Source organism: Podarcis erhardii, assembly GCF_964252035.2.
Source record: "Podarcis erhardii genome assembly, chromosome: 1".
In the NCBI taxonomy this organism is placed as follows: domain Eukaryota; kingdom Metazoa; phylum Chordata; class Lepidosauria; order Squamata; family Lacertidae; genus Podarcis; species Podarcis erhardii.
Genome location: NC_138497.1, coordinates 37,492,508 through 37,517,261, shown reverse-complemented (window position 1 = coordinate 37,517,261; position 24,754 = coordinate 37,492,508). Strand labels below are relative to the sequence as shown.

Below are 24,754 nucleotides of genomic sequence, written 5' to 3'. Positions count from 1 at the left end.
CTTAGTCCAAAGTTGTGCTAGAACCAGGGAGGGTTATTTAAAAAAAAAAAAAAAGTTTTAAGGGTGAGAAATGAGCGAAATGTAGATGTTTTAAATGATTTATAGACACAACGCAGAAAGAGAAAAAGGGAGGGGGACAGAGAAGAAATATCAATACCCCCCAAGGATCGCTTTGTTTTACTTGGGTTTCCCGGGTTACAGGATAATGTGGTCCTGGAGTTGCACTTTGTAGGACGATCTCGAAAATAATAATCAATAATGTCCCACCCTCAGTGTTTGTGTTGATGTGCGTGAGAGAAACTGTTGGTATAATTGGCACGCTAAATAAATCCAAATACACAAAGGATTCTGGAGAACTCTGGATCTCTCTTCCCAGGCGTCAGTGCCCGGAAGGAAGGACAAGACTACAGGGACTTTATCCACCACTAGACGTAATGTGTGGCAAAAGAGGGAGGAAAGAAAGTGGAGCGTGGGTGGCGGAGGCGGCGGGGGAGTCTGCAAACTTTCCGTTCTCATCCGTAGGAGGGCAGAAGAACTTCTAGGGCAGACCTTTCCTTTCCTCCCTCCCTCCCGTTCTTGTTTTTTAAGGGTTTTTTTTCCCCTTGGAAATTCCAAAGCAAAACAAATCGCATTTCTCCCACTGAGAGGGCGCGAGAGTGGGATTTTTTAAAATTCCATTTTTAAAGTCACATTCAGAAAAGATCAAGCTTTGTGTGTGGAAGTCTTGCTGGAACCGTCCAAGGAAGGAAAAAAGAAAGACAAAAAAAACACACACACACATCAAAAAACTACCTGAACGCCCTCTTTGTTCTAAAGTGCCCTGAACAAGTTCGTTTAACTCTTTGGCATCCTCACTTCCCCGAGGGTGTTCCCACCCGAAGGCAGCCCAGGCCACCCCGAGGCAGGCCCCCAAGCAGACGCCCATGGACGGCTTCAGCCTCCCTCCGTCCATCGCCCGAGGCGCGCAAATCGCCTCCTTCCTCTCTTGGCGTCGCCAACCTAGGGCGCCCAAAGAGGGCTTCAGTGAAAGAAAGGAAGCTGGACGAGTGTTGTGTTGTTTTGTTTATCTGCAAGCATCGCGACACTCCGTTGCTTCGGAGCCCGAGCAGCCACAAGCTCGAGGAAAATGGGATCTCCTCTGCCCAGTTTTCAAAGCAAGATCAAAACAGGTTCTTTAATTCGGAGTTGCTGCACTCCGGAGAGGTGGGGAAAGAACGCTTCGCTCTCGAGGTTCTGCCACTTGGCATGGAGAGGCTTAACCCGCTACAGTACAGGAGAGGTCCCTAATGGAGCTGTGCGTCCGCCCCGCCATTTTCGCAACAACTTTTCCTGTACTAGTGCGTCGTCACCATCCTCAGCTCCTGACAGCGGAAATTCTGCGGAGCAATAGAACCGACGCCAGAGACAAATGTTTAGAACTGGGCCCCAATGATTTCCATAAAATTAAATCGGTTTTGGTTATGGATGGGGAAGAAAATAGCCACACCTTATGAGTTGTTGTTGTTGTTTAAAGGGAGGCGTTAGTGTTTGCCAACGATGGAAAATTAAAACTTCGTATTTCTCATGCTCCAGAAAAGACGGTTTTAAAAAAGATTGGGCGAGTGCAACTCAGTTAGAGATGCCTCCAGATTTGATGCCTTAAAATTATTGTTATCGTTTTCATTGTTATTATCATGAGACACGGTCATCTAATATTTTGGTCATTTTGGATACCAGAGATTTAAAAGGAAACTTTAAAAACTTTTCCCTGAGTAGATGTGCATTTGCTAACTAGCCACGGTTTTAAGTACAGACGGAACTTCAACTTCTTCTTCTTCTCTTTGGAATAGTTCTCCTTTGTTATGTATATTGCCTCCGGAATCAGTTGGAGGGGGGGCGTTGTGGTTTGGTTTTTTTAGGGTTTTCATAGTGATATCTAGCGACCAAAAGTTTGACTGAAATATACTCCATAGAATTCGTTTATGGAAAACATTTCACACGATCTATATGACTCTTAGGAGGTGGAGGGCCCAGTCCCATAGCAATAAGTCGCACACATGGGTTTGCCATCTACTTTTACTGTTCACAGAACAAAATATAATAATCTTAAAATGAAAGGGATACAGTTGATCACCTAATCCTGCCATCTGCTCCAAAACAGGATTTGCCGCGCATTCCCTAGAAATCCTCAAGAAGACGCAGAACTGTACACCAGAGATCCGTGATTCCCATGCCCACAAAACATTTGCCAAAAGAACGCTCACCCTAGAGGGCAGATTTGGCTAGATCTCTTGGCATTAAGTAAAATACACACACAGGAATACACACACCCGTACATTTTTGTGTGTGTGTATGTGTGTGTAAATATTTCCTGTTTCTCCTACAAATCTAGAATGGTCTTTCCCAACCAGGCTCGACATTTACTTGTTTTTTAGGTTTCTAAAAAAAAAAAAATAAGCAAATAGGAAGCTTCGACCGAAAAACGAATGCTTTAATATTCACACCCTTCGACGTAAATGTTGCGACACCGTGGCGCCCCTCCAGGCAGAGAATTAGCGCGTTGACGCCGTTCTTCGTGGGTAGTAGCTACAGCCTTACATTCCCTCGCTGCCTCGTTAGAATTGCAAGGGAGTTTGCGGAATGCCCTCGTAGGTTCTGGAGCGCGCCCGCCGTGGGAAAGTTTGATCACCCGGTCTCTGTCGCCGCCTCCTCTCCCCACCGCACCCTTCATCTCCCCCACCCCTTCCTTTAACCCTCACAACATCAAGAAACGAGTGTTGAACGTACACACACGCACTTTGACTGCCCCAGTGTTTGGGTGTTTTCTTTTACTAGCGATCCAGACACTTCGAACTCTGCGCCTGTGAGGTTGGAATGGAAGCAACCGGATGGACGGTCGACCCCGGCGCGCGTCTCTCTTCGGAAGAGAGAGCGAGAGAGAGAGCTCTGCGTGACTCGGCAGCTTGCGACGTTCCAGTGGATCCGAGAGACCCAAGCGATGACGCCAGCCAAAGGCATCCTACCCGCCCGCCCCCGCCCTTCCGGAGTGCACGGCTGCAATATTTGCGCGCTTCCTTGGGAGTAAGCCAAGGAGTAGCGTCGCGGGGGACTTACTTCCAAGGCAGCGTGCAGAGGACCGGACTCGCAGGAGGACCCAGACCCCATTCCCCTGGTTAGGGATTGCTTCTCCAGAACTGACTCTAAAAACCTCAGCATTTGCGCCCGGCCAGGACTCAGTGTTTAACAGCCAAAAGCGGGCGCGCGGGGGGGGGGGGGACAGAGATGGGTACTTAGTAGCCAGTGAAGTCAAGTGGTCGGGAAAGGAGAAGGAAGGCTGTGGAGCTGAATCCGTTCCCCTGGTTTCGCTCCCAAGAGGGCCGCTCGCGCGGTCCTGGGCGCCGCGTGCGCCGCCGCCACCTCCTCCTCCATGCCAATGAGCATTAGTCATCCGGTGGGAACTTGGTGTTCCATACAGCGCTAGCATTAGGGGGAGTTTCCCCGAAGCCTGCTGGAGAGAAAGTCTGTCTGGTGGGCTACCCCCCCAAACACACACACACACACACACACCCTAGAATTGATTTAGAATCTATTCATTCTCAACCCCCACCCCACCCGCCACCGGTTCCCAGTGCCCACGTACCTGCTTGGAGAGAGATGTACAAAGAGTTTCTACTGTCTCTGGAGGCCCCTGGGATCTCGCCAGCTTCTCCTCTTCCTCCTCTGTAGAAGACAATCCGGAGCAAACAGTTCTCAAGCTCCAAGCACACTCTTTCTTTCTTTCTTTCTTTCTTTCTTTCTTTCTTTCTTTCTTTCCATCTCAGCCTAGGCTCTCTCTTCCACCGATTTTTTTTTTTAAATTATATATATATATATACATTAAAAAAATTTTTTTTTGCTAAGGGTTTCAAGCAAATTTCTTCGTGCCACAATGTTATGATGGAAGGGATGCTGAAATGACAGGCCCCGTAGACGCTTGTCTTCTTAATCATGTGCTTCTCTTAATTTAGTTTCAGCGCAGGGGCTTTGGGGTGTGTGTGTGTGTGTGTGTGTGTGTGTGTGAACGCGCGCACCCGTGTGCGCGCCACGAAAGGAGAAGCCGCTGACAACCTGCGGCTTCCTAATGAGTGACGAGGCAGGGCTGCGGCGGCAAAGTAACACTTCCCTGGTGTGAAGACCTCTTACTGGGAAGTTTAGTTCACTACTGTTCTCGCCAACCTAATCGTAGAACCTGTAACCAAAACCCGCAGAAGAAGCCTACAACACGCTAAAGAGGGAAACTTCTAATCACTAGATGTTCGCGCCGTTCCCAGCTGCTAAGGGTGACACCAGAGTTGGCGAGGGAGGCAGGAGACCTCTCTGACAGCAGAGATGGGGGAGACTTTTTTTGGAGGGTGGCGGCACAGTCCTAGCTCTTTCTCTACGTGTGCATCTTGCCGTCGAGAAATCATTCTTTCTTCTCTGTCTAGGTTAATATCTAGCTAACGTCCCCCGCCACACTCGTGGCTCCAATCATCCAACTACCTCCTTTGAATTTCCTTTTTCTTTCTACCTCGCTGGCATCTGCCTCTCTCATCTCCGTGCGCGCAACCACCCTTCCTTGTCCACCTCATCCCCTCTAGTCCCTACGTTTCTCGGTGTACTCAAAAGCAAGTTGGGAGGCGAGCTAGCCGGGGTAGAGCGAGGGGTCTCTGCACCTAGGACCACGTCTAAGTACTAGAAAGCATCTGTTTTGAGTCCAGAAGGTCACAGGTTCAATCCCCGACATCTCCAGGTAGAACTGGGAGAGGTTCTGTGTCTGAACTGGAGATACTGAGCTGGACTTTGTAGAGGGACGTTTCCTATGTTTACTGTAGTCTCTTGGCTCTTCGGATCACCCCAGTGACACCGCAGCTTAGGCTACTCAATGCCTTTAGCAGTGAATTTAAGAAGCCTTCATTGCCTTCCCAAGTTAAGGGCAATGGAATCCCATCGTCTAAGGTCTGTCTTGACCCAGGGCAGTCTCTGCCACCCTTTGGGACCTCCACACACTAACAGTTTGCAAAGCTGGCTGCTTACACATTGTACATTTTAAAAATACTGTTGTCCCCAAAGAATTTTGGGAACTGTAGTTTGTCAAGGGCTTGGGGCAGGGCTTTTTTCCAGCGGGAACTTGCCAGAACTCCTTTTTGGCACCTCTCAGTTGGGCGCCATTGCCATTATAAGAGAACAAGGGAGGCATTCATGGTGAGTTCCGGCACCTCTTTTTTTCTAGAAAAATAACACTGGTTTAGGCATTTGTTAGTCTGTTATGGGTAAGCTACAGTTCCCAGGATTCTTGAGGGGAAACAAGGAACTTTAGGAGCATGGCCTACGAGGCCCACTGAATTCCATGGGACTTGCTTCTGAGTTCTGTATAGGATCGCACTGTCAAGCAGAGCAATGGCGTTATCTCATCATACTTTCGAATCAATTTAGTGTAGATAAGGTGATGGGTTTTCTGAAGACCTGGCCCTTCAGATTCATTTTAATTTCACCAAGACCGTGTGTGAAGAACCCTGGAAGTCAGTAGAGGGGGTTGGGAGAACTGTGTGGGGATTTAAATCCGTGACCTAAAACCTCCTAATTGCAAAGTGGCTTTTGCTTCCCTTTGGACCATAATAAGCAGGCGCACGGAGTTGTCTCCCGTTCCAGAAAATAAATATGGGCAACTGAAGGGGCGAATCCGTGTCTCCAAGAGTTAAGGGCGGGGGCAGTTGTTGCCTTTTCTATTGCTTTCTTCTACCCGCCGTGTTCGTTTGCTTCGGATCAAGCATCTGCTATGTCCTTCTTCACAGGCACATTCTCAAGCTTGACGGGAAAGTCTCTTTTTTAGACTACCCCAAAGAGGCTGCAGATTCTAGAGCTGCGCTCTGCATCTCTCATCTAGAGCGAAAAGCCATACAACCTCCAGACGTCTTAGACCAGGAAGGATGAATCTGTGGCCTTCCAGTTGCTGTTGGACTACAACTCCCACCATCCCTGAGCATTGGCCTCGGAGGCCAGGACTTGATGGGAGATGGAGTCCAGCAACATCAGGAGGCCCATTGCTTCCCCAATACCCGATACCAAAACCTCCACAGCCTTCCATCGGCTGTGGGACACAGATGCACTTCTGGTTGGGTTAGGAGGACACACACAAATGCCGTATTTGGTGGGAATTTTGTTGTTGTTCCTCTTAGGTCTTTGCAATGAAAGAGGGCGCGCAAAATAACAGGCAAGGAGCATAGCAACCAATCTTAGGGCTCCATTGCTTTTAAATGAGAAAGACTTAAAGGGCCGTTTCGAGTCCTCCATTGAAATCGATGTGACTCAGTCATGTAAGAAGTGAGCCCCTTTGAGTTCAATGCTTAAGTAGTTACAGGATTGCAGCGCCAGGGTGCTTGACTTTGGCTCCCATCGCCTCCCAAGATAATGCGAATTAATAATTCCTGCTGCATGTCAAACTCTCTGAGTGATGAAAGGAGGAGGGATGTCTTTGTACCTTTTCGATTCATGTATAATAAAAGACCAAAATTGGGGCGGGGAAAGGAGTCCTGATCCTTCCTGGTGTTTGCGACTGGGCAGCAGCCAGAGGAGTGATCCTTGGTTTAGCCCAGATTTATCAACCCCTGCACCTGTGACGCGAGGCTTTCCCATTTAGTTGGTGGGTGAGTCTTGGCGTCACAGCCATTCGCCTGTGACTGGCGTGCGTGATCAGTGGGAAATAAAACAGGCATTGTAGCATCGCAACCTCAGAGTCGTGGCTGGGGAAGGGGACCTTTGGGAAAGGGCTCCTGCTCTCTTTCCGGAAAGAGAGATCCACTAGGCTAGCCACTAGGCTAAGCTGACGAGATTCCTGCTTGGATAGACTTTTGCTCCATTCGGCGCCCGATCCAGAGGGCAGTTAAGGATGGCGCACAAATAGTGTAATTTTTTTTTTGGGGGGGGGCGTTGGTTCTGAATTGAAATCCGACCTCTTGACTTTCATTTTTTCGTGCGGGAGAGGTGGGGGACAGTTGATAGGTCATCTATTTAATGTCCATAATTTTGGAAGAAAAGGGATTTAACTTGTCAAACTTTGACCAAGGCATAACTACTGTGGGCCGGCGGGGGCGTTCTGCTACTGTCTTTGTTTGTTTGCTTTTCTTTTGTGTGTTTTCTCTGCTTCATTTTCACGCCGGATCCCAAGGCGGTGTAAACGCAGCTCTGACCTAAGGAACACCTCGGAGCATTAAATTTTCATCAGGCGATGTTGTGTTACAATAAACAAACTTTCTCCTTCCGTTCCGTTGCAGAGCAGGGGCTTTGTTGGAGGGGGGGGGGACCATTCCATGTTAACAAACAATGCCCACGTCGGGCACTTTGTGTATTAAATGGATCAAAGAGCTTTGATAAGGCACAATGGCCCCGATTGTCAAGACCTGATTGAGTTAATATCATATCAGCAAATTCGACAGCCAAAGGAATCGGTTGCTCCTCTTTGTGTTCCACAACCAGCGCAGATTACAAATTTTAATGATCCGAAAATGTTTGGTATACAAAATCATGCTTATTTCAGTATTAGCAAAAACACAAGAATTTTTGCAACACAAACACCCAGCTGTGTCTATTTTAAAAGCAGTTCAATGACAGCTTGCACTTATGAGCATGCAATCAGCTAATTTCGCTTTTTTCCCCCTTCTGTGTTAATCAACACTTTCCTTCCTGCATATCATATAGTATCGTTGCTCGACATCAGTAAATGTTTACCTAAGCTGTCCTTTCTCCAGAATTCGATTTCAGAAGGGAAAAGGCGATTCAGGGGGAAACCGTGGTTTAAAAAAGCACAAAAAATGGTGCACCAACTACCATAGAGTAGTTGGTAGTAGTAGTAATAAGAATAAGAATAAGAATAGGAATAAGAATATATATTATCTAACTTTAAGACAGTCCTGCAACAAATAGTTGGTTTCATCGTAGTGCTGAATGTTCTTGAGCAAATAATATATTATATTTTGGAAAATGCAATCCCTTACTCCTTTTGGGGGGTTGTTTTGGTTGCTTATAATCCCTTTCATCTTTCCCACACCTCCCCCAGCCCACTAACAACTGCCTTTTGCGAGGTAGTGTATATAAATGCCAGTGAGGCAAGGTCATTCGAGGTTACCCCAATCCACAAAGGTCACGGCATCTCCCAACTGATAGGGTTGTTGCCCCCTCCCCCTCCCTCTTAATGTTGGGATCGACCACCACCCCTTTTAAGATATTCCGTGGTATGTATATCTTTTTTAAAATCGCAATCACTCTGCACTTGCAACAATGTACGTGGAAAGAACTGATGGTGTGATGTGGATTAAATACAAACTAATGGCACAACTTTGCTTTAAATATGATCCGGATATTCCCCGCAACGCCCACCCCTGGTGACATTTTGCTCTCTGATTTTTGGTCGTCCCCCCGCGCAACTCAAGCAGCAAAAGGCTGCATGTCTCGCGCCTGCAGAATGGAGAGGATTTAATATGGATGAGTAACAAGGAATTATCGTCCCCAGGAAATCCTCGCCGAAAGCTCTCCTCTTTCCGTTTCTATTAACTAAAAAAAAAGGGGGGGGGATGGGACCAAATCGCGGGACAAAAGTAGCCCGTTTATCTCCCACCCCCATCACCTAACTGGTCTCTTTCTTTCCTCCCCTCCCACCCCCCAGAAACCCATTCCCACCAAGAATAAAAACAGCAAACCCCATACATAAAATGCAAAATAAAAAAGAGAGCAGAAAGATCCCAGAAAAATAAAAACAAAAACCGATGCACGGTATTTGGCATGTATTCGTTTCCGTTTCCACTGACAGATCATACATAGTTAGAATTATTTTTTCTGGCTTAAATTAAAGCGCATTTTGTCCTCCTGAGAGGGTCCCAAACTGGCTCCTAGCTTGTATTCTAAAAGAAACACCTGAGGTTCTGCTCACTTCTCGTAAAGCCAGCCCCCGTTGCCCCAAGCGGATCTCAGTCCCGGGGAAACCTGCACAGGACCCGTCCGCGATGGCGGGGCCTAAGGTGAAGTCGGTCCAATTCCCCCGGCGGGCAGAAAGCGGCCCGAGAGCCGAGGCCGCAACGCCTTATCAGCCGGCCGGTCGCCCGCCCCACCGGGCGCCTTCCCTGCCAGGAAACAGGCACGGGACCCGGGGGCGAGAGGGAGCGCGCGCGAGGATCCGCGGGTGAGAAAGCACAGCGCAGCCGGGGCAAGATTCGCGGGTGGGGAGGAGGGCGGAGAGGGTTGCGGGAGGGGGGGGAAAGGAAACGAAGATCGATTACCTTGGGTGCATTTGCTATTATTATTTTTATTTATGGCCTTTTGACCCCCATCACTGCGGAAATGACACACAAAAACCCAAGGAAATCCCGAAGCGCCCGCCGTTCTCTCCGGACGTCGCTCATCCTCTCTTTCCCTGGCTGTCCGTCCGTCCTCAGTTCCGCTTCCGAGACAGGCCGACGCCAGGAGGAGCGCAGGGCCTTCCCCGCGCCCTCGCAAGTCCACTCTCCCTCCGGAACCGCCTCCATCCAGGACAGCCGCCTTTGCCCTCGCCCGCCCTGGCCGGCCCTCCCTCTTCCGGTATTTCAGGCGCCAAACAAGCCAAGGAGACCCAACTGGGAACGAAGCCCTCTTGGAAGCAGGAGGCCTTTCCCGCTTCTGCCGCCGCCCTCCCCTCCCTCCACAATCCCAACATCCCATAAACCGGCTCCCCCGTGAGGAAGGAAACACCACGACGAGCCACTGAAGAAGCCGGAGACGGAGAGAGAGAAAGAGAGGCCTACAAAATCCTGCCTCAGCCAAGGCACCACGGCGGTGGGCTTGCGCAAAGTAGTACCTTTCCCCCTCAGCCACCATTTCCTCTTCCCTCCTCTCTCTCTCTCTCTCTCTGCTCCCCTGACAGGAAATAAAAATAAATATTTTAAAAAAGAAAGCGTGTGAGGATATCTATCACACCCAGCCATACATAGACGCCTATAGACAGACATATATATATATATACACACACATACATACACACAGAGACATACATATATGGAGAGAGTGGTTTTTATGAGGAAATTGGTGTGTGTGGATTTGGGGGTGGGGTGTTGCCAAGGAAAAGGAGGGGGAGGGGGGATTCAGAGAAGGGGAAAAGGTAACCTGCCGCGGTGATGCGCCTGCCCCCTTTGGTATCCCTGCGCTGCCGTCAGGGCTGCGAAAGGGTGAAAGGGAGGCGGCGAAGGAGAGAAAGCGCGAGGGGAAGAGGAGGAGAAAGCGCGCCACCGATTGGCCGGCCGCAGGGGAGACGTTCCTGTACGCCGCGCGCTCTGATTGGGCGGCCGGTGGGAAAGGTTAAACCAAAAATTTTTTTACAGCCCTAGTGTGTGTCTGTAGCTCTGAAATTAATTGTAGCTAAAGCTGTCTCGGCTGCTCTGATCCACAGCCCCGGCTGCCGGTTTCCCCCCCGCCCTCCCTTGCTCGGGTGGACTAGGGGGGCTCCAGGCACCATGAAGTAGTTTTGGACAGAGGGGACTCGGGGTTCCGTTTTTTTCAAGGGGGGCGACCATCTTTTCCTCCCCTTTGGAAAGCCCCCCTTTTACCTTTTCTTTTTCCTCGAGGGGGGGAAACCTTCCGCGCGCCCCTTTCCTCCCCCACCCGCCCGTTGCCTTGGCTTTCCTTGCCTGGCTGCTGGGTCCCTCATCTCTTTTTTCCCTTCCTTTTCCCCGGCTGCTCCTGCGTCCTTGCTACATGCCTTGCCAAGCTCGGGAGCTGGTGGTGCAAGTGCCTGGCTGCTGCTGCTGCTGCTCCCGCTGCCTCGCTCCTCCTGCTGCTGCTGCCCATCGCTGCTCCTCAGCAGCCTCCAGCCTTCCGGGACGGACCGAGCAGCGCCCCCCATCATCATCACCAGCGCCTGCGGCCACCACCACCTCTTCCTGCCGGCTGTGCAACTTTCCCCCTCCGCCTAGAGTGTGATGTTGGACATGGGCGATAGGAAGGAAGTGAAAATGCTGCCCAAGTCGTCCTTCAGCATCAACAGCCTGGTCCCCGAAGCCGTCCAGAGCGACAACAACCACAGCCACCACCACCACAACAACCACCACCCGCACCACCACCACCACCATCACCACCACCACCACCATCACGGCCAGCAGCAGCAGCAGCAGCAGCCGCCGCCCCAGAGGGCGACCCCGGATGAGGACGACGACGAGGAAGAGAAGAACCAGCTCCTGCTGCAGCCCCCCGGGGTGGGGGTCGGCGTGGCGGCCGCCGCCGCCTCCTCTGGCGCCGCCGCCACCTCTGGCCCCATGGAGGTGTCCAAGGGGGACCTCTTGGGCGGCAAAGGGGAGCCCGGCTCGGCAGGCGAGCTGGACGACAACAAGGAGAAAGGAGCGGCGTCCGAGGAGAAAAAGGGCCCGTCGGAAGGGGCCAAGGACGGCGGCAGCGACGGCGGGGGCAAGGAAGGCGAGAAGAAGAACGGCAAGTACGAGAAGCCGCCGTTCAGCTATAACGCGCTCATCATGATGGCCATCCGGCAGAGCCCCGAGAAGCGCCTGACCCTCAACGGCATCTACGAGTTCATCATGAAGAACTTCCCTTACTACCGGGAGAACAAACAGGGCTGGCAGAACTCCATCCGCCACAACCTCTCCCTCAATAAGTGCTTCGTCAAGGTGCCCCGGCACTACGACGACCCTGGCAAAGGCAACTACTGGATGTTGGATCCTTCCAGCGACGACGTCTTCATCGGAGGCACCACGGGCAAGCTCCGGCGGCGCTCCACCACCTCGCGGGCCAAGCTGGCCTTCAAGCGGGGCGCCCGCCTCACCTCCACCGGCCTGACCTTCATGGACAGGGCGGGCTCCTTGTACTGGCCCATGTCGCCTTTCCTGTCCCTCCACCACCCGCGGGCCAGCAGCACTTTGAGCTACAACGGGACCACGTCGGCTTACCCCAGCCACCCCATGCCCTACAGCTCCGTCTTGACTCAGAACTCCTTGGGAAACAACCACTCCTTTTCCACGTCCAACGGCCTGAGCGTGGATAGACTCGTCAACGGCGAGATCCCCTACGCCACCCACCACCTCACGGCCGCTGCGCTGGCCGCCTCGGTGCCCTGCGGCTTGTCGGTGCCCTGCTCCGGCACCTATTCCCTCAACCCCTGCTCCGTCAACCTTCTGGCGGCGGGACAGACCAGTTACTTTTTCCCTCACGTCCCGCACCCGTCCATGACTTCGCAGAGCAGCACCTCGATGACGGGGCGGGCAGCCTCGTCGTCCACTTCGCCGCAGGCGCCCTCCACTCTCCCCTGCGAGTCCCTCAGACCGTCCTTGCCCAGTTTTACCACGGGACTGTCGGGTGGACTTTCTGATTATTTCACACATCAAAATCAGGGTTCTTCCTCCAACCCGTTAATACATTAACCTCCAAGGGGAAGTCAAGAGACTGTAAGTGAACATTTTACACACCTTTACCTTGTAAATGCTAATGGAGCGAGAGAGCGAGAGCGAGAGCGAGAGAACGAGCGAGCGAGCGAGAGACTTAAAAAATGAGCAAAACAGAAAGGAGGAAAAAAAATACTCACCCAGGAAAAAAAAAAGTCCAGGTATTTTTTATTAAGTTTCTTCCCCCATACCCTCTAACCCCCATTTTCTGTACGTTTGTTCAAGTCTTTAGGGTCGTTTCTTATTCCAACCAAGCGAGGCGAGTCAGCAAATGTGCAAAAATAATAATAATGATAATAAAATCAGAAGGATACATTGTAGACGATGCAGTTTTGGGAAGGGTTTAAATAAATAAATAATATTAATAATAAGATAGTAGAAGGTATATCTAAACTAGTGACTGCTTTTTTGGCCGTTTGGACTCCGCTTTGACACCGGTGTGTTGGGATTGTTTTTTCCCTCCTCACGCCGACCCACCAGATTTTCCATGTTTGCAGTATTATAAGTTATCATGGATGTGATGGTGGGTGCAGACCATGAGAGTAAAATTAAAATTTAATCGTGATGATAATAAATTGATGAACGCCACGATGCAAAGTGTCATTTGCGTGGTGGAAGCAGAACAATTAGGCAGAGAAACTCAATAATTGCATTTTGGCCCTGGATTCTTTTGTTCTCTACTCCCTCCCCTTTTAAAAAAGAGCCAATTTTCTCCCCCCTCCCTTTTTTGTTTTCCTTTTGTTTACTTTTAGACCAAAGATTGGGTTTTTAGAAAATGCACTCAGTGTTTTTTTAAACATAAAATAAAATACAGCAAATCAGAACAAGAAGGATATCATTTCAGTTTTGCAGCACTGCCCGTTCAAATGAATCCGAGGGGACAAAAATTCATGAATTGCCTTCAGTTTGTGTTGTGTATATTTTGATGTATGTGGTCACTAACAGGTCACCTTTATTTTTTTTTAAATGTAGTGAAATGTTAATACCTATTGTACTTATAGGTAAACCTTGCAAATATGTAACCTGTGTTGCGCAAATGCCGCATAAATTTGAGTGATTGTTAATGTCGTCTTAAAAAAAAAATCTTGATTGTGATACTGTGGTCATATGCCCGTGTTTGTCACTTACAAAAAAAATGTTTACTATGAACACACAGAAATAAAAAATAGGCTAAATTCATATATACTCGATAGTTTTTTTGTCTTTTTTAAATAAAGAAGTTTTAGCATCCAAAGGACTTTTAAAACAATAGGAAACTGAAGCTGACCCATAATGTTAGGCCCCACCTCTCAATTGCTCCATCTGCCACAATATCCGAGAGCAAATCTGGAGTTTAATGTTTAAGAGAACTCAAGAACTTCCCCTTTAGTTCCGCTTTCAGAATCTGACCCAATAAGAATAAAATACTCGTAGGTGTGTGAGAGTGGTGTTTTTTTAAAAATGGAAAATTTGGCACATGTTGCCTTGAAAACATACTTGATTACTGTTCTACGAGGGAGGGTTTTCGATAGTTTGTGTTGTGGTCTTTTGCGTTTGAAGGGCTAGTGGCGTAGCAATGCTGGGTTATTATTTAACAACAACCTTCACATGGTCATTTGAATGCGTGCAAGCTTGCATTCCACTCCTGGCCGTGTGCATTTCCCTATTTCAAAGAGTCCAACAAGCCGCTCCAAAGCACATTGCCTTGGAAGCCCTGCCTTGACTTTTAGAGCCTCATTCCTAAACGTATTTGCCCGAAAGTAAGTGCAACGGCCAGGCCTACATCCGAGTAAACGTGTTTTGGATGGGGCTGTGAGTTTCAGGAGTGGGGTGGCGGGTAGGAAGACGGCCTTCCCTCCCTCTTTCTTTTCTATGTGCTTGTGAATGTGTGCCTAAGTTACGGGTGTTCTGCGTGTGCGTAGCTCCACAAACAGCTCTCGCTGCTTCATTTTCTTGTGTTTTCAAAAGCGGGGGGCTGCTTGCCTTTTATATATATATATATATATATATATATATATATATATATATATATATATATATATATATTCCTGGAAAAAGTATATTTGTCGTCCCCCCTTCCATTTAAAAATGAACTGCACTCGCGTGCGCCCAAGTTTTGATGGAAGGAATCGCTGGAGGAAATGAAGGGTAGGGAAGAAATACAGCAATGATGTCATGGGTTCTGAGGTGATGTGCAGAATTTGCCCTTTGACGAAGTGCACTGCACTGGAATATATATATATATATATGTATGTATATATGTATATGTATATGTATATGTATATGTATATGTATATGTATATGTATATGTATATGTATATGTATATGTATATGTATATGTATATGTATATATATGATAGAAGGATAGAAGGATAGATAGAGATAGAGTTCTACTGAAGCCCAAGTGTCTGTCTGACGTAAGGAGCTTAAGTTTTCTTACTGCCTGGCCGTTCCGTTTGCTTTTCGCTTTGGGCTGAAGGGGTGGCGTGGCAGCGAGGGCTGGGGTGTTTTTTTTGTGTGTGTGTGTGTTTTTTTTTAAGGCATCCGGTTTGGGGAAGAATTTCGGGAGAAGGAGGGCAGCGATTCTTGCCAATCGCTTCAGAAAACCCGGTGCAGAGGGTTTCTCGGCTAATTGGATCCCGCAGCGAGTCCTTAGAGGACAAGTTGTTCATTTGTTACAATTGTGTAGTCGGCAAGGGGTTCGGCAGTAATGCAATAAGCCGGCTCCCTGCTCACAATGGGGGGATGAAAAATAATCTCTTTGCTGGAGATGCTATCGCCAAACGCTTTAAAGAGGATCTCTCTCTCTCTCTCTCTCTCTCAAAAAGGAGTTCTCCTCCCCCCAGAAGGAAAAAGGAGAGAGAGAGAGGAACCAGGGGATACTTTAGGCGACGGATAGGAGAAAATGTTGACATTGCTGGGAAACAAGGGGGAGGTAGGGGGTTGCTGAAGAGTTGATGTTCTTCACGAAGGAAAGAGGGATGGAATGATTAAGGAGTAGAATTAGGGGTGTATGTGAGTGTAGGGGAAACCTGGGGAAACCTAGCCACCCCCAAGTTCTCCTAACTCTGTAAAGAAAGTGACTTGGCTGGGGTGGAAATCGCAAAGGACGCTCTCTTGACGTGCCTGACTCCAGCCTCGGGTTATGGGGAATCGTTTGCAAAGACGGAAATCACAGAAATGTTGGGCGACAATTAAAAAAACAAATATCCTGTGGTTTAAAAAAAGAGAGGGGGGTTGGGGGGGGAGTTGCAGGAACAGGTTATTCTGAAGACTTCCGGTAATAATGGTAATAATAATAATAATAATTGTGCCGATTCCAACATGGAGTCTGTACCCTTTGCCAAAGCCGAGCAAACGAGGAGAGGCGTCTGGTGGTGCAGCTGACAAAGGGGCCGATGTATTATTTAACACTTGCCATGGGTTGCATATTGTGGGGAATCCAGCGGCAGGAATTAAACCTGCTATTTGCAGTGGCACTGGCAAAACAAAAAAACAAAAAAGGACGGGCGGGGGAGGAATCCAAACTCTGACCCGATCCTGCATTGGAAGTGTGTAGAAGTGGGGACAGCAGGGGGCTTGGTGATGGCATATGGTAGGTTCCAGATTTGCAAGCCTAATAGAAGGTATAGGGGTTCCCCACACCCCCTCAATAAGCCTTAACTAGCTAAACTTGATGCATGGTCATTCCTGAAGAAAAAGAGGTTGTGTGTGTCTCGCTGTGTGTGAAAGTGTGTGTCTGCGTAAGTTCCCCCTCGAAGGTGTAAACAGGCACTTGGCGTTTGCAACTCCGGGTTTCTGTCACGGGCTGGCTGCACCTTGAGGCGCTCAGGTGATTCCTCCTCACTTTTTTTTTTTTTTTACTCCAGGTGGAGGAAGGGAGGGTCACGGCAGAAGAGAAGAGGCGTCTCCTCTGATCTGCCAACTCCCGAGATTGCCTTTTGTTTTGATTACGGGGTTGTAGACCGCTTCGGGTGCCATCGCGAGACCTAGGGTGTGTGTATGTGTGCGTGCTGTATATAAATCCGAAACAGAGCAAGGCAGAGAAATAGCTTTCCTGGAGTTATATCATCCAGGCGTGCATTTATTTACTTTTACCTGGAAAGGCGGCGCTTCTTTTTGTTCTGCTTTTCCGGATCAATCGCTACAATGACCATTCAGGTCCTCCTGTACATATGTTAGCGTGTATCCCAAAGCCATCAATAGTCTGGCCCTCAACTTTTCATTTCATTTACTTCTGTCTCTCAGCAGATGGGCCACACCATTTTGCTTTCTCATGCACTTCTTCTCCTGGTTTGCCAAGGAACTGAATGCTTGATGGTCACCACTTCAAGGTCTGGACATTACTTCCTTAAAGTTTTCACTTGTGAAATCCTGACGGATTGATTACTATCACTCCATCTTCCTGTCCGAATAATAATAATAATAGATATCCAACAAAGTCATACTTAGAGTAGACCCACTGAAATCAACCGACTTAAGTTACATTGAGTATAGCTAACGTTGGATATCACCCAGTGATAATATCCTGGCGCTCTAGGCAACTTTTAAATTTAGCGTTTCTATATCCTTCAAGGCATGTTGGTGGAAAATACACTTTTTTTTTCACCCCAGTTGTATGTTTTTGTTGTTTTTTTTTAATTAAAAAAAAATTACTCGTCGGTGGTTCTTTGGTTTAAATTTTGGGACTGTTTAAACTCTGAAAGGGAACGAGGGGTGGTAACAAATACGCCAGCCTATAAAGGAAATATTGGATCGTAAAATAACTCAGTAACAATACATTCCACGGACATATTTAATTTATTGGAAGCCGCCCAGAGTGGCTGGGGTAACCCAGTCAGATGGGCGGCATAATAATAATAATAATAATAATAATAATAATAATAATAATAATAAGTCAAACGCCGTTCATACCTAAAATTCTCCCTAGAAAGTTCTTTTAAGGGCATTTTTACTTGCGGAGAAGTTGGCACCAAAAACAGAGAGGCTCTCTTCTCGCTATCAAAATAATCATAATAAAACATTAGGCTTGGCCTGTCAGAAAGAGATCTGATTTGGCCCTAGAGAAAGAAGGGTGCCGGAGAGCGGCGTTCTGAGGCCTTGGGACTCAGGCAAGCACGCTTTTCCTGGGGCTGATAGCATCGCACCATCTGCATCAAACACGGTGGAGCTCAAAGCTGTCCATGAGAGATTGATATAGATTTTCGAGGAACCCTCCCATTTTGTTTTAGTCTGAGAATCTGTGCTCTTGTTCAACCTTTATGGGATTGTAATTGCCGAAATTGACCTTCAGATGCCCCCTTTCCTCCTCCCTCTTTTTTTTTTTTTTTTTTTTTTTTTGTTAATAGTGAGCTTCGGTAACTTTAATCCACTCCTTTGTCAAACAGAACTCACCTGGCGTTTACACTGGAGCTATCTGAGTAGGGAGGAAGTTTAGGACAGGAAATTCCACGCTATGTCACACCAGCCCTGTCGTTTGCGCCAGGACTAGGATTCCCTTTTCTTTCCCTTAATTTTTTTCTAAAATGATGAACTTCTCATATTCGTGGATCTCTTTGCATGTGAATGAAGGCATTCCCCCCGCTGTATATTTCTGCAGTGGCTCCTGGGGCAGGTTCCCGTGCCTTAAGCTCAGCTCCTCTAGATTGGAGGCTGTGATGTTCTCGTATGGTGAAGGCGACTTGGTGCGGAAGCCATGGAAGATCCAGCGAGATGTTCTCCAGCCAGAGGCCCGTTCGGTTCAGGTGGTGGTGGTTATAGGGGTGGGGAAGAGGGTCTAGTGCAGGAGGCCTCTGCGGTGGGATCCCAGCGTCAAAAAAAGTGGCGGAGCTCTTGGGTTAGCCAGAGGTGAAGGTGAAGATCATTAGAGGGTGTTTTTTTAGGGTTGGCTGGCTGTGGCTCTTTTGGCTGGCTTTGGGTGATCGTGCCCAGAGGGCGGAGTTGCTGCGATTTCCTACCTCTCAGCGGAGAACCTGCCCTCTCGACTCCACGGCAGAAGGACGGGACCTTCTGGGAAGGAAAACAGCTGGACGAAGGATCTCAGCGAGCCATCCTGGCAGCAGTAGCAGCAGCAAGCAGCAGCAGGGTAGGTGAAGTTCAAGCCAGCCAGCCCCCATCCCGCCTTCTCCCTAAGGGGGGTGAGGGGTTCAGGAGAAGAGAGATGGGAAAGCTTCTGTCTATATCCATTCTTCGGCCTTCACCCGGGAAAAATAAATAAATCAAATATTATGAATTCTCTCTCCCTATCTACCTCCATTTCGATCTGTAAATTTGGACGGGCCAAGAATTGGATCGTCTTTTCTACATCGCACAATCCCCCACAATAGCAAACCCCCCCCCTCTATTCGTTCTTCTTCAGTTTTATTTATTTGTTATTTTAAGAGTCATGACCTGGGTAAAATGTATCCTGCTTTCTTCCATTGAAACACTGTAGACCTTTGACAACTGGCGAGGAGAAGGAAGACTTTGCCTGCTTTTCAAAGGGGGAGACTCGAGCGACAAAGAGCCAAGGTGACGAAAAGCCAAGACGATTGCGCCGCTGAGAGGGCCTTTGTTTGCCTTTTGAAGCGGGTGGGAAGAATTACCTGCGGCGGAAAGGAAGAAGGAGCCCAAGGAATCCGACCTGCTTGGTCGCCGCCGCCGCCTTCTTCCTTCGGCCCTTTTCGAATTGGTGAGTGCACCTTTGCTCTCTCCTAAACTTCACCGAGCGCTGTTTACATTTCTTTTGGGGTTGCTGCTTGTTTTAATTGCCAGTTTCTCTTTCTTTCATTCATTTGTCTAAACACAGATTCACGATTTAGAAAGAGAAGGGTTTTTTAAAAAGGAGTTTTTTTGCAATTTCTGTCTCTCTCTCCCCCCCCCCACCTTTTTGCTTTAATTTTAATGCGATACCGTGTTCAGGTGTCACATGTGCCTAAATAATTGTGGGTTTCCTAAATACATATGGATAGGACCCAGCCAAACTTAAGAACCCTTTAAGGCCCATTGATCGCTCCAGCATGAATGCTTCCGCCTCCCATTGAAAACAATGAGATATTAAGTTCCTACATTTGGTTTGAAAGCGCCTGTGGTCTCTCTCTCTCTCTTTCTCTCTCTCTGTATATATACATCTGTGTGTATCTATCTATGCAGACAATTTTTTTAAAATTATTTTAATGAGGTTTTCTCAAGACAGCTTCCTTGTCTGCACCGCTTTCATTATGCAAAACGCTTTACTATCAGTGCAATCCTATGTAGATTAACCCATAAATAAATTGAACTACATCAGTCGCTCTCTTTAGGAAGCGTGCTCAGAATTGTCCAGTGGCTCCCTATTTCATATTTAAGATAAAGAAAAAGTGTCGCCAGCAACATTTAAGAAAGGAAAAGCGATTTATGTAAAGGTTGAAAAAAATAATAAGGAAAGGGATTATTATTCCTGGATATTGTACTGAGATTAGAAATTAACTGGAGTACTACAAGATAAACTTTTGAAACGGCTCTGGTGTCAAATTTCGGCGTGCTCCTCTTTAAGTGCTTCCATGCAGTTTCAGGACTTATTTGTGCTCGAAACTTTTCAGTCTTCCACACGAGCCCAATCCAGCCAAAGTGAAGCATCCCGAAATCGTTTGGCTGTGGGTTCGGGAGACTCGTTCGCGTGCTTTCAATTCTTTCCCAAGCGAAATCACTGAGCTTTAAGCTTAATTTTAGCATATTTCTTTGAAGGAGACCCTCATAAGTCGATGGAGTGAACGTCCAGTAAAGGCTGCCACTCCAAGTCTTGTGTATTTAACTCCTAGGGACAGATATGAGACTTCTGTGTCGCTCGTACTGGAAGGAACGAAGGGACGCTTGAGACGCAGTTTTCCTACGCATGCTTATTTGAGAACAGGATCCATTTAGGAATGGGCCTAAGTCTGAAATCTTACGCACACTTTCCTGGGCGTAAGTTCCGCTAGACATGATGGAGATTTCAAGCTTCCATGTTAAAGAATTGCAGTGGGCGAGATATCTGTATTTGCCTACATTTCGTTCAGTGAGGTTGACTCCCACATAAATTGGTACAACATTGCAGCCTTAACTGGGTGTGGATCGTGAAATCCACTTAACTTTTGATCCCCTCCCAGGTTTTATCTTTTTTAAAATAGTGATGTGATGCGTCTATGCTGGACTGTTATGTTCAGTGCTGGCTTTTGGGGGGAGGGTTTTTCTTTTCTTTTTAAATCTTCTTAATGGTTAAAGTTGACCCGCTGGGAGGGGGGAACAGAAGAACAATGCAGCGTGCGCCACACTGTAAATTATCTTTCCCCCCTAATTCCCCTGTTCCTGTAATTTGTAATCTCAAGAAAATAATTAATTGTTAATACACCAATTTGAGTTACCCAAACGCAGGGAAGACAAAAACACCTGCTGAACGCAATCAGAGCCAACGGTAATGAAGTACTGAGAGGTTTATCTCCCCTTGCAGGAAATGGAAAGAGGGTGAAGTTCATTCTCCCTCCCTCCAAAGGCAATTTATATACAATGAAATTAGTAGTCAGGAGAGAGAATGGATCTACCGGTGACAGTTTTTAAGAAACCTGCCTATGGGATAAATGGGTCAATTTAGATTTTGAAGCGACTAAGAAAGAAAGAAAGAAAGAAAGAAAGAAAGAAAGAAAGAGAGTCTGAAATGCTGTTTTGGTTACTTAATTTTTCTCCATGGATACGGCACTGTTTCACCTTCCGCCTCTGTCGTGCAATGCTTGCTTACAGCTGATTGACAGAAATAGTCCCTAAGTTTAGGGAGATGAACTGGAGGTTGCTCTGGTTTGAGGAACGCGTGGAATGTGGGCATATGGGCAACGTTAAGGTTTATTGAGTGTGTTTATGCAATAGGATTTGTGCCTCTGCTGTTCTTTAAACTGCAGGGCGAGGGCGCTCTTGCCAAGCGCAAGAAACCAAGAGCTCAGTGTTCCCTCCTCTGGCACACATGTTCGAATTTCAGGTGCCTAGAAAATTTGACTGCCATATAGATACATAAGCTTCACCTTCAGTGTGTGTGTGTGAGTGCATGGGTGGGTGGCTGGATGGATAGATAGATAGATAGATAGATAGATAGATAGATAGATAGACAGACAGACACTGATTCGGATCTCTCAGTGTTACTCTTCTAGTGGTAAATTTAAAAATTCTTTCCTCCCTTGTCATTACTGCAAAGGGGAATCTAATTCAGGCCATCTGCCCCGGCCCCAGGCTCCATAGCTTATGGTGTGGAAGGAAAGAACATTAAAGCCCATGGAAATCTCTTCCCCCACCCGAATGTACTGAAGCCAAGAGCTGGGGAGATTCACCTCTCACCTTCAGTTGACAGTCTTGCCTACATGCTATACTTTTAAAACACATTCGAAGCACCTTTCCCCCTCAAAGAATTCTGGGCACTGTAGTTTCTTGAAGGTTGTCGGGAACTGTAAGCCTGTGAGAGGGGAGCTACAGTTCCCAGGATTCTCCGAGGGCAAGGACGTGCTTCAGATGTGCCTTAAAGGTACAGTGTCGGTGTCGCTGAGCTCAGGCGCGACACTTCGTGGCAAACCACCATCGGGCACGTCGACAGCAGCGGACAGAGGCTCTTACACTGAGAAGCACCGGCATCTAAGCAAGCCCGGTACCCTGCTACTGTCGCCGCCGCCGCCGCTTGTTGATGCTGTTTTTGTTTATCCCCAACCACTGCGGCTTCACCGCGGATCACCCTGTAAGACAGTTTGGGCCTCTGTGCCCTCCCACAGCAAAGGCGATCTAAAGCTTTGTGGGAGGTTTGTGTGGCGTTTCCATGACAACAACGTGAGAACAGGTTACACAAACTCAGCCGCCGCCGCCACCACCTTCCGGTGAGGAGCAAAGAGCAACCAACCAGAGGCGGGGAGGGAAAGCAATAATGAGAATTTTTTTTAAAAAAAGTTACTGTAATTTATCGCACGGTGCAAATCAATTCACATCCCCTAATTTTAGTTTAAGCTGCTTTCCAAAGCACCGATCACCACTAGTAACCTATTTGCAAATATTATGGGAGAAGATTGCCTCCCTATATATATATATATATATCGAGAGAGAGAGCGCGGTAGTTTTCTGGACGTGTTCAAATAAGGCACATTTCTACCACAGCTCTTAGATGCGTTTCTCGATTGTCTCGAATCTGGTTTTTAATTGGCATTCCACCCCAGTGTGGAACAGATTTTCTTGGAAGGAAATCTCAATAAACGAGTTTCTTTCAGTTGCAAGCCATGGGCACCACCAGGCCAAAGTTAACTTTTTTTTTAAAAAAAAAGTCCACTTTATTTCAGAGGGAGTTGGGATAGCTTCCTTAACTTCCTTAACTTTCTGCGGATCCTTCCGATGACTTGGGCATGAGTCAAACTGACCTTAGTTGGCTTTCATTCAGACGTTTAAAGATAGCGGTGTATGAGGATTTAAAAGTTTTATGCTCTTTGCTTTATCTTCATATATATTATGTAGGCTACAGAAAGCCACGAGTTAAACGCCAAAAAGCATTTTCTATATTATTCTGTTATGCCAGATCTGAGAACCATCTCAGGTTGACCCATATGATTCTAGCCAACCTAAGCTGACTCCTTGAAGCCAAGGGGGATTTTGGTCGGCGCGAAGAAGGAAGCAGGCGGGCACACGTGTGGGAGAAGGGCCCGTCTTCTCCCAACCTCGTGGGAAGCGCTTGAATGTTTCGGATCTGTTCTTGGTAGAAATCTCGATCTCTCTCAGTTTTTTGCGAATTAGGATTTCAGTGTTGTTGTTGTTTTAAAAATAGATTAGTTCAGATACTTTCGAGGTTCTCGAGCTTCCCTTATAATCTCAAGAGGTAGGCAGAGGGAAAGGAGGGTTATACTTCTGACTTTCTTTGAGGAGTCACTTTCCCTTCTCAGGGTTGATCGAGCAGAAATAATTTCAGAATGTTGGATTGAGCATATGGGATGGGAGAGTGGCGTGCATGGCTAGGGGAGAGGAGGAGGGTCACAGTCCGAGAGAACCCTTCAGAAATCACTAAGGTTTTCAGACAGGCAGTATAAGAAGCAACGAGGGGGGGGGGAATGTACTTATTTATATGGGTGTTGTTTCTTTTGAAAAATCGCAGCTCTATATAATGAAAGAGTTTTGCATTCCACAAGAGGCTGCGATAATCTTGTTTAAAGTGGGTGAGGGTGGGAACCACGATAAAGGCCCCTAAATGTTCTTTTGGGAGAGAGGGAAAATGTATATATATACTAGAAGAGAATTTCTTCTCCTTTTGGCATCCTTAGGCTCAATATATCTAAAAACGTTGGGGCAGCGAGGATTTGTATGAGAATTATAAGGAAGCGAGTTTCCTGCAAGGTTGGTGTCCATTTCAAGAAGCTATCACCCAATTCCAATGTTTACATTTTAAAGAGAGAGCGAGAGAGTGACAGACAGAAAGGAAGAAACCGTGTTATTAAGGCTGATGTTTCTTCCAAGATGCATTTTTTTCGCCGTCGTGTTGGGAAAAAAAATACTCCCCATTTGTTTTACTACTGTAAAAGTTTTGCAATTGGGAGTGGTGGGTGGTGGCAATAAAACTAAACCCACACTCCCACGGCGGGCGTTTTCCCTCTTCTAATAGAAGAAAATTCCATCCAGGTTAAAATGGAAGCATTTAAATTATTTTATTTTTCGCTGATTAAAATCCGTGGCTTTCAAATCCTAATAATTACCTACAGAGTAGTTCGGAGTCTTGGTTGGCAGGAAGAGGGGGGTGGGATCGATTGTGTCCCCATCAATAGAGCAAGCGCTGGCTACTTTGCTATCGATTGGTGTGTTTATTTGCGCCCGGTTTTTAAGTATTTATGTACAGATTTTCGGTCTTCTTTTCTTTTTTCTTTTGCCTTGATCTTATCTTAGCGGCTTGGTGCTGAGCAAAAGGCGGAAGGGATGCAGGCTAGGAAGAGTCCTTCTTAACAGCGCACCTGATTGTGGATCATTATATATCTAACAATCAACTCATACATGCTCTCTTCACGTTGCAATAAATTAAGAAATCGTTTAGATTTCGCGTTTTTGCTCTCCGTTTTCTTTATATTATAATAATATACTTTATGTTGCGAAAAGTTTGAAAACTTTGAGAAATAATGCATACACACACACACACACACATTTTATCTCTCTCTCTCTCTCTCTCTCTCTCACACACACACACACACACACACACACGAGAGAAAGAGTGAGAGCGGGAGATATTACATAGGAGAATCGAGTAGTACCCTTAGTAAACACACATAATATCAGAGGTTGGTTGGAAGGGATTTCAGCCCAGCGATTCCTGAACAGCAGTGGCTCAAATTTCCGTCCTGCAACCCGAATTTTAACTGGGCTCGGAATCTGAC

General features: G+C 47.3%; 1 protein-coding gene and 1 long non-coding RNA gene across 5 annotated transcripts in view; one reads left to right on the top strand and one right to left on the bottom strand.

The window, feature by feature from the left end:
* LOC309345093 overlaps nt 1-4,508 on the bottom strand; it is a 123,531-nt gene extending 119,023 nt beyond the window's left edge. The window contains exon 1 of the long non-coding RNA XR_014158002.1: nt 3,620-4,508. This is a non-coding gene — a long non-coding RNA (uncharacterized lncRNA). The remainder of the gene's footprint in view (nt 1-3,619) is intronic.
* Nucleotides 4,509-10,828: 6,320 nt separating this feature from the next.
* Nucleotides 10,829-24,754, top strand: part of FOXG1 (forkhead box G1) — a 51,740-nt gene continuing 37,814 nt past the window's right edge. For 2 of the 4 annotated variants that reach the window (XR_014156892.1, XR_014156894.1), the window contains exons 1-2: nt 10,829-12,413; nt 18,823-19,059. Coding sequence is in view for 2 of the 4 variants with exons in the window: in XM_081863115.1 (XP_081719241.1) it covers nt 10,941-12,389 (1,449 nt within the window). In the remaining 2 variants the exon portion in view is untranslated. The remainder of the gene's footprint in view (nt 12,414-18,822; nt 19,060-24,754) is intronic. The other 2 variants (XM_081863115.1, XM_081863116.1) reach the window with 1 other exon arrangement.